General features: G+C 55.7%; 1 protein-coding gene across 2 annotated transcripts; it reads left to right on the top strand.

Annotated features, from left to right (window-relative positions):
* The first annotated feature begins 851 nt into the window (after positions 1 to 851).
* LOC123582783 lies at positions 852 to 3,684 on the top strand. 2 transcript variants are annotated; one of them, XR_006704551.1, is made up of 3 exons: positions 852 to 1,092; positions 1,297 to 1,980; positions 3,356 to 3,684. XR_006704551.1 is itself a non-coding variant. In XM_045449244.1 (2 exons), exons 1-2 carry the CDS (start codon positions 1,337 to 1,339, stop codon positions 3,360 to 3,362), a joined length of 651 nt encoding a protein of 216 aa, XP_045305200.1. In that variant the 5' UTR covers positions 1,238 to 1,336; the 3' UTR covers positions 3,363 to 3,684. The 2 variants fall into 2 exon arrangements, 1 of the variants encoding a protein (XP_045305200.1); XM_045449244.1 differs by lacking the exon at positions 852 to 1,092 and having other exon boundaries at positions 1,238 to 1,980.
* The last annotated feature ends 5,980 nt before the right edge of the window (positions 3,685 to 9,664 follow it).

The raw sequence follows: 9,664 nt of genomic DNA, 5'->3' as shown, positions 1-9,664 counted from the left end.
TTGGCTCAGATGTGCCCGATGATGTAATGCATCCATAAGAAAGTATGCCCACCTCGTGAACCAGCTCATCATATATTTTTTTTTTTTTTTGGTCACCATTGATCACTTGGACTATTAACAACTTCATATGAATCCAGAAAAGAATTTTAACCAAAGGAGTCTTATTTGTTATAAGAAAGGTCAAACATGAGGAAGGGGACAGTGAAAAGGTAAGTAAGTTGAGAGCGTCTCTAATGAAAGACGAACGGTGGTCTTGAGTCCCCGTGTGGCAGGAGAGGCCAGAACTGAGTTCACATCCCTGCTCTGTGACTTTGAGCAGATACTTGGCCTCTCTGAGTCCCCAGTCCCCTCTGCTGTGAAAACAGAGACAAATGCCCATCCCAGAAGGCTGTTCAGTGAGGTAACTTCGGAACGCCTGAAAGGTAGTGAATCCTCGACGATGGTAGTTTCTTTTCTCTTCTGAAAACACCAGCTGGCCTGGGTTTTCTTGATCGCCTTAGGAAGTCTCGGGGAAACTTCCGGATGATCCCGAAAACCAGAGAAATGGCGCGATTGACAAAAACCAACAGGCAAAACAGAACAACAGAGTTTAGAGACAGAACGACTCGGTAAAGCTTCTTCTATCTGTACAAATTCACGCTTTGCGGAAGGGCTCCCCTAAATGCAATTTGATTTGGGCCTCACACTCGCTCGCTCTAGGAGACCTGATGGGGCAAATACCACCCGGTCCACGTGAAGCACGAGGAAACTACTGGTAAGAAATTAGATACGATCGCTCATGGCCCTTCGGTGTCCAGTCTAGTGCATCTCTCCCACGGTGCTTTCTCAGCATCACGGTGATTCTAAAATAATGACCATAACGACGTCGCCTGCGTGCACACACGTAGGGCCCTTTTCAGCGCGCACACCTCCCGTGGGGCATGTCCCCTAGCTCTCACGACAGGGATTTCTGGGCTTTTCACCCATGAAGAGCCCAGCGCTTCAGATAGTCCAAGCAGTCAGCTCAACATCACACGGCTGATCCAGAGGTTGAGCTTGGGCCTCCTGCTACGTCCAGGGCTCCTGTGCTGGAGGACTTTCATCGCACTCAAGGTACCGAGGGCAGTGGGGAGGTGGATGTGTGTCTAGGGTGAGAGCAGGCCGCGCGTTCTCTGGCCCCGGTGGAGTGCCATGCCCCGGCGGCCCCGGCCCCGGCGGTCACAGCGACGGGCACAGCCAGCTCCCTGCCCAGGTCATTTCGTGTGATCCGCGGCGGCGGTGTGATTTACTGACGGCTTTTCTTCCCCGCTGGGACAGCATGGAAATAATCAGATGAATAATGAGCCTGTGAAGACGGATGCCGTCTGAGCCAGCTCCCACAGAAGGGAATCCTACGCCGGGATTCCCGCCTCGAGCAGCACAGGACCATGGATGTTTCCGCAGAAGGCTGGCCCTCGTTTGCTCCGTTGGCAGCCGATTGTTCCTCTCCACGGACAGCAGAGAGGCTTCGGATTTAATAGTGCTGGAAGCTCTGTGTTCCAGGAGCGGGGAGGAGATGAGCGCTGGTGGGCTCAGGGATGACAGCACAGAACCTCGTGCTGGGGACAGAAGGCCGCCTCTGACCCTGAGTCGGCTGCCAGTTGGGCCAGCCACCCTCCGCAGAAGGTTTTCCCACGCAGAGGTGGCCACCCGACCTGGTGACGAGCCACGGTGCGCCCGTGCTCACCTATTGCTGGATCACAAACCATCCCCAAACTCGAGGCTTCACGCCAAGTTGTTCTCCACCTTGCCATTCTACGGGCCAGGTTTCTGTTCCATGTCGCGTTGGCTGGGGTGGCCCGACTGGGGCTGGAGGATCCACCGTGGCCTCGCTCGCGCGTCCGGGAGCGTGGTGCTGGCGGTCGGCGGGGTGCCTCAGGTTCCCTCCACACGGCCCCCCTCCGGCAGCGCAGCCCGGACTCGTTTACGCGGCAGCTGGGTTCCAGGAACAACAGTGAAACGGTAAGTCCGCGGAGGCTTGGGCCCCGCAGTCCCAGAAGGTCAGTTGATCAAAGCAAGACGATACATGGAGCCAGCTCAGATTCCGGGCTGGAAGCAGATGGCATGAGAGGAGCGGCAAAGTCGCTGCAAAGGAGGGGGGACCCAGGGGCACGATTCACTGGGGGCCACCGGGAGGCGCCTCTGAGATGGAGTTTAATGAGTGAGCAGGATAGGGATCCAGGGGTGCCCTTGGGATGGACACCAGTGGCAGGGACGGGAAGGAAGCAGAAGCGGGGAGAGGGAGACCCTGCAGTCAGGTCCACAGGGCGCCTGAGCCTACGCCACAGGAGCAGCGAAGCTAGAATGGCCCGTCACAGCTATCCTACGGTGATCCAAGATGCCAAGATTTCATACGCTCACGTCACAGGTAGTGGGCACCGCAGGGAGGGGCCTGACCTTGGGCGAGGCAGTTCCTGAAGGGGCTGACCCTGAAGGCTGCCTGTCCCGGGCTCCTTGCAGCTGGGAGCAGACCCTGCGGGGAGGGGGGATCTGGGAAGCCAAGCCAATGTTCTGCCATGCTTGCCTGCCCCAAGAATCTATTTTTCTCCGGGGCACCTGAGCGGCTCAGTCGGTCAAGTGTCCAACCCTTGATCTCGGCCCAGGTCATGATCTCACGGTTCGTGAGATTGAGCCCTGCATGGGGCTCTGTGCTGACGGTGTGGAGCCTGCTTGGGATTCTCTCTCTCTCTCTCTCTCTCTCCCCCTCTCCCCCTGCCCCTTCCCTGCTTGCACACGCTCTCTCTCTCTCTCAAAATTAATAATAATAAATTCAAAAAATTTTAAATCTTTAAAAAAATTGTATTTTCCTCCCAAGCTCCCATCTCCTTGCACTCCCCATGCCACCACCCCTCCCCAAGACAAAGCAAAATGCCCTGACACCTCCCTCTCCTGGTTTGCCTCCTCAATGCCCCCCCTCCCCACCAGCCCAGGCTTTCCCTCCTGCCCCGCCCCAGGACAGCTTCCTGACCGGGTTTCCTCCCTTCTGCCCCACCCCTTTCACAGCTAGCTTTGCCCCCATGACTCTCCCTTCCCCGCTCCCCATACCCTCTCTTCACTTTCCTCCCTGGCCCTGGGGAGCTTCGTGCACGCTCTCGCCTCTGGGCTGCTGCACAAGCTGTTCCATTTGTCCTGTGTACCTTTCTTCCCCACCTTTCCCATCTCCCTCTGCTCAGTCTTCAGCTGACCCCTCGCCCCGGCAGCCTCCCTGAGCCCCAAGCCCACCTCGTGTGGACAGGCGGCCTTCCTCCCCTTCCTGTGGCCCCTCCGCTCCCCTGCACCAGCTCATTGCACACAGGTACAGGTGCACCTGCTGACCTTGTCCGTCCTCTCCCGCTAGACGGTGAGCTCCGTGGGGAAACACCTGTGTTCTCTGCACCCCACGGGGCAGGCGCAGCACGGCACAGCGGCTCAGTCACATGTTCTCCGGACTGTGGATGGGGCAGCGAGAGGAAGAGAAAAGAGGGCTGCCCCGAGGTCCCGAGTTAGACAAGCCTCAGAAGACGAACGTCCTCCAGGGAGAAAAGACAGCTGTTCTGGAAAATGGGCCTGGCCTACAGACTGTGCCCAGCCACAGTGGGGAGAGGCTGGCAGTCACATTCATCCGTCACGGGCATCTCTAGTTGGCTCTTAGCAAGCCCAGGGGAAAAGGCATTTCTCTCTCTCCTAGTTTCTGCCTGTCCATTCAGAGAACTTGGAGTGACCTTGCTTGGGTGTTCACACACGATTGATCCCTGGGGCCCCGGAATTCTGATAGGCTGAGCCCCGTCAGATGACCACCCTGGTTTGGGGTGGGTGGACAGCGTGCCCCTCCTCAGATGCAAGGCTGAGCCAGGCGAGGGGAGCCCGGGGGCAGCCCGCAGAAGCACCCTGCCTCAGGACAGCATCCAGATCTCTACTCCCTCCTGGGCTTTTCCACACTGGCAGAGTCCTCCGCGTTTCTGTCTGTCTTCCTCCCACCCCAGAACAACGCTGCCACCCTGCAATGCGAGAGAATTGCCCATCATTTCCTGAGCTCTCACTATGAGCCACACCTGTCTGGCCAGCTTCATGAAGATTATTGTCCTCGTGTTCCAGGTTAGCTAACTGAGGCTTGGAGAACTCAAGCGGCTTGTCCAAAGTGTTGGTGTATGGCAAATCGGGGATTTGAAATCCGGTCCTGACTCGTGTGGACCCCCGGGGACTTTGCGTGAGTCCCCGCAGGGCAACCTGGAAAAGTCAGAGCTCATGCCTCGGAAAAGCAGCCCAAACCGAAGGAGGCTGGGGGCTCTGGAACTAGAACACCAAGCTCCTGTTTCTGACTTCCGCGATTCACGCTGCCTTCTACAAACGCGGGGCTGAAAGGGAACTTGCAGACTATCTTATTGAACTACCTCCGTTCGTATTTAATTTTATTTCATGGGCCCCGAGGGCTGCGGTTTTAAGTTCCGTCCATGCTTCTCCGGTGAACGTCTGGTCTGTTGCTTTGAAGTGCTCCTAACAGTGCCTCCTCCCTGGTTTCCTGGCCCCCGCTGTAGCGATGGACTTTCAGATCACAGCTCGCTCCACAAGCAAGTGCCCACGGTCATGGCTCTGTTTTTACAAGTGAGGGAAAAATAAAGGGACGAGAAGTGGGGAGAGGCTGGCGGCCAGATTCATCCATCGTGGGCATCTCCAGTTAGCGCTCAGCAAGCCCCGGGGCGGGGAGAGGCATTTCCCTCTCTCCTAATGTCTGCCTGTCCCTGGAGGAAAGACCTCAGAGCGGCCTTGCTTAGGTGCTCACACCCGTGATTCATCCCCAGGGCTGGGGCTTCCTGCCTTGGGTCCTGGGACCTTCCCCAGTTTGGGATGGGTGGAGCTGGGCTTTGCCTCCCTCCTGGGGACACAAGGAATGGGGGACACAAGAATGCTTCCTTCTTCCAAGATGAAAGGAAAACAGCAGGGGGTTTTGGCCAGGAAAAACAGCAGGGGTCCGCGGAGGGACTCACAATCACTCCCAGGCTGGGACACCAGGTGCTGGTCACAGAGGCAGAGCCCTTTCTGGGGGGGGGGGGGGGCACAGTGGAACTGCCTCTGGGGGGCAGGGGTGAGTGCATGTGGTTCCATGCTGTCCATCCAGAGGGATGTGCTCCCTGCAGTGTGCTCCCCCACACGGGGCTCGGGAGCCCCAAATGCCTCTGTGCTCCCTCTGACGTGCTGAGCAGGGGGCAGCAGGGCCCCCTCGCTTACTAGACACCCCCTCCCCACCTTGGCGCAGCCCAGAGGACGGAGATGGCGAGCCTCGCCACATTTGCACAGAAGCAGGTGCAGGGGCACCGAGAGTCTCCCGCCACGGGAGGGAGCACCATTCTCCACCCCGCTAAGTGTGGAGTCCCATCCTGGCTGACAGTGTAATCTCTCAGAAAGTGCAGGAACGAGAAGGTGCCTCCGCGGACTTGGTTCTGGTCAACAAAGCAAGCCACAGCCACGGAGGACCGGGATGCAGTGCCTTAAAGGCCCCGCTCCCTCTCCTTCCGTGGGGCAGCTCGGGGTATGATCTCCCGGGGGCCTCCCAGGGCTCCCCACGGGGACTGAGCTTTCGTTGCCCAAGTGGACACTCACAGTGCACACTCGCATGGGAGCTCAGACACCCCGGAGCTTCTTTCCCTCTTGCCCCACCTCCCCACTCCCCTGCCCTTGTCTCCCAGATCACGCTCCAAAAAAAAAAAAAAAAAAAAAAAAAAGACTTTCACTCACATCCTTCCTTCAGGGTCTCTGTGTGGAAGGGCTCCAACTCAGGTAACGTGATAACCAAGAAAGTACATCTGGAAACCTGGAGGCCTAGGAGCAGGCTGGGTAATCTTACAGGCTTTGGAGTCAGGCAGTCTGTGTTTGAATTTGCCTCTACGAGTATATAAACATTTAATATTGAAATGAGTGCTATTTACAGACTTTAGGAAGTAGATTTCAGAACAGGCAGAGCTGGAAACCCTGGGAACAGGAAGGTAGCTCAAGTATGGGAGGCTTTTACAGATTCTGAGAAAAATACAAATAATCCGTTCCTCAGAGGCAGCTCCAGATATACTGTGGCTCCCCAGGATGCTCTGGGGAGGGAAGGGGCAGATGTTTAAAATGACCAAGAGGGGCGCCTGGGTGGCTCAGTCGGTTGAGCATCCGACTTCGGCTCAGGTCATGATCTCACGGTCCGTGAGTTCAAGCCCCGCGTCGGGCTCTGTGCTGACAGCTCGGAGCCTGGAGCCTGCTTCGGATTCTGTGTCTCCCTCTCTCTCTGCCCCTCCCCCGCTTGCTCTCTCTCTCTCTCCCTCTCTCAAAGATAAACTTAAAAAAAATTTTTTTTAAACAGCAAAGAGCAGGAGTAACCACAGCCAGGCAGAGAGCAAAAGAGCCCACCCCCAGCCCCGAAGGCTGGCATTGGAGGGCCAAGGCCCAGAATGCACTGCGGCTCACTAATATCCCAAGGACGATAGAGAGGGTTTTGTTCAAGTATGTCCCGAATGAGCCGAAGGAGCAGGGAGGGACAAGCCTGTGCTTGTGGTGGAGCGTTCGTGAGTGACAGGGAGAAAGCAGAACTGCCTTTCCTATCAAGGCAAACGTTTTCGAACATAAAAGGTGAAGACAGAGTTAAGAGAAATTAACACTCAACTGAAGTCCTGGCAGGCGTTGGGGCTTCACAGGGTCCCTAGACTGGTAGGCGCCGTGGTGAGGCTGGGCTGGGTTCCGCGGCCGACCGACCAGCAGTGTCAGTGCTGAGACCCCTAGGAGTGGGCTGCTAGGCTCTGTCCTTCCTCCCAGCATGCTTTCCCAGAAGCGTCAGGAAGATTCCACGTTTGCCTCTCCAAAGGCTCTAAAGCAGCATTGAGAGAATGCTGCTTACATACAAGGTCTGGAGACCATGCATGGTGGTCACAGCCGGGCGGGGGGGTGGGCATTGGCATCTAGTGGACAGAGGCCAGGGAGTCTTACCGCCCCACAATGCGCGGGACAGTCCCTTACAACAGAGAATTCTCTGTTCCAACACGTCGGTCAGTAGGGCCAAGACTGAGAAACCCAGCTCTAAGTGGGTGACTGTTGAATGAATGAGGGAGCGGTTGAGCACCCACTGTGCGCCGCGGGACTGCACGGATGCATAAAACACAGGCTGTCCCCTCCAGAGCTCATCCTCCAGAGACAGAGGCAGGTGGCCGCCTTACCATGTGAAATGTGCTCTAATGGGGGGGAGTGAGAACAGACATAAAAGAAACGCCAGCCCCGCCGAGCAAAGGCACCATGTGAGCTGGGCCATGAAGGATGGGTGGAAGCTTGTCCGGGACACAAGGCAGAGACAAAGGTTGAGCAGACGCATTAAACACGCCTCCGTGCTGGGGACAGCAGGAGCTGGAGTGCGGGACTCTCGAGGAGAAGCAAGTGGAGGCGGGGTGGGGGGCTCCAAATGCCATGGTCAGGCTCCTGGACGGAGTCATGCAGGCACAGGGTTCAGGAAAGGTGGTAATCAGATGACGTCATGATCAGATTGGGCTCTCTTTTTCTTAAATGTGTATTTATTTATTTTCAGATAGAGAGAGTGCAAGCAGGGGAGGGGCAGAGGGAAAGGGAGAGGGAAGCCCAAGCAGGCTCCGCACCGTCAGCACAGAGCCCGACTCGGGGCTCCATCTCATGAGCCGTGAGATCATGACCTGAGCGGAAATCGAGAGTCGGATGCTTAACCAACTGAGGCACCCAGGTGCCCCAGATTGATCTCTTTAAAATAAGAACATATTTATTGCCTGTTTGGTTAAAAACAAAAACAAAAACAAAACTTCTTCCTTCCTGTAAAGAATGAGTGTAACCTTAATCTTATTTATAAATCCAGCATGATGACCAAAACACAGGGGAATATATTGGAATCTTCTAGAGCACACCAAAACATTACCCCAACCATCCCATCAACCCCTCCCTTTGCCCTGTGTATGTGCCAGATTTAAGTGTACAATTCACTAATTTTTAGTAAATTTACAGGATTGTGTAACATTACCATAATCCAGTTTTGTAAGATTTTTTTTAAGTTTGTTTTTGAGAGAGAGAGGGAGACAATGTGTGTGTGTGTGTGTGTGTGTGCAAGCGGGGGAAGGGGCAGAGAGAGAGGGAAAGAGAGAGAATCCCAAACAGGCTCCACACTGTCCGCACAGAGCCTGACATGGGGTTCGAACCCACAAACTGTGAGACCTGAGCCAAAATCAAGAGCTGGACGCTTAACTGACTGAGCCACCCAGGCAGCCTTACTGTAATCCGGTTTTAGAACATTTGTGGTCAACCCCCCAGCCCCAGGTAACCACTAATCTGATCTCTGTTGCTATTTATTCACTGCTTCTAGACATTTCCTATAATGGCCATCTTACAATATGTGGTCTTTTACCTGAGCTTCGTTCACTCAGCACTGTGCTCTGAGGTTCATCATGCGGGAGTATGACTCAGCAGTCTGTTCCTTTTTATCGCTCAATGATTCTCGGGTCAGATGTCTACTTAAAAGACGATGCTAACTGAATGAAAGATGGGCGGGAGGAGGAAGAACCGAGAAGCCCGGGGACGTACTAGGAGACCACGGTGGTTGTTCAGGCTGTAGACAAAGAAGGTCTGAGCCGGCAGAGTGGCAGCGGGCCCGGAGAGAGGGAGGGACGAGGCGGGGGTGGGGGGCGGGACACAGGCCCTGGAGGCAGTTCACTTACACAGGGCTGTGTGGGGAAGGGGAGAAGCCTGGGGGCTAAGGAAGGGGTGGCAGGCAGATTCGGGGCTGGCTGATGAGGTGGGGTATCCACAGGTCCATGTGGCCCTAAGGACCCTCTGGGGGCCTGCTGAGAGGCTGCTTCCTTAGCTTTGGGATGAAGACACTGAAAACATGTCTGTCAACCCTGCTGATGACACAGAGCCGTCGGGGACAGCAAATTGGGGATGTCAGAATTGAAGAAAATTCTTGGCAGGCTCAGATGATGAGCCATGGCAGAATCTGGGCAGCTCTTAGGACCTAAAAATGCCAGGGGACTGTGGTTTTTGGGACCCTCGTCAGTCCTCCTGGGCTGCCGCACCCACAACAAGGGCAGTGAGTGAGTCCTTGTGAGAACAAGGACAGTGTCTACAGCGGTACAAGGAGGATCATGGGAAAATGGCCCCAGTAGCTTGCTCTGGGTTGTGGGAGCCTTCTTTTGTCAGCTTCCTAGGGGACCAGGAGCCCCTTTGCTCTAGCAAGATAGTCTGCGCTTGCGTGAAACTCCCACAGGTCCCCAAGGACCCCAAGCGTAAGGTGACGGCTTTCCTGGACCACTCCTCTAGCGTCCCTCCACCTGACAAGCCTGGCGTGCCACTCCATGGGATGTTGGAAAGACGGAGACCTCATCCGTCTTCTTCCTGATCTTTACTGTGTGTTCCTCCCAGTAAAGTCTGTTCCTTATCGCTGATTGTGCGGTGTGACGGAATTTGTCCCCAGCCCTGGGACACAACAGGTGGCCATCATGGTAGCAACAGCAGCACAAGAGTGACGGCCTCATCTTTGTATCCATCCACGCCAGCGGAGTGCCTGGCCCGTGCTAAATGTTCGATAGACAGCGATGGACACGTGAATGCACGAGCCCCCTGGGTGAAGGACGCCTGCCTTGAAAGGGGGCAGTTCCGACCTCCAAGTAGCAAGCAGGGATCCCAT

Source organism: Leopardus geoffroyi, chromosome B3, assembly GCF_018350155.1.
Source record: "Leopardus geoffroyi isolate Oge1 chromosome B3, O.geoffroyi_Oge1_pat1.0, whole genome shotgun sequence".
NCBI lineage: Eukaryota > Metazoa > Chordata > Mammalia > Carnivora > Felidae > Leopardus > Leopardus geoffroyi.
This window is presented reverse-complemented; position numbering and strand designations above follow the sequence as displayed.

What these genes read in the sequence shown, in the direction of transcription:
- LOC123582783 (XM_045449244.1), top strand. Translation starts at nt 1,337, where the DNA reads ATGCCGTCTGAGCCAGCTCCCACAGAAGGGAATCCTACGCCGGGATTC.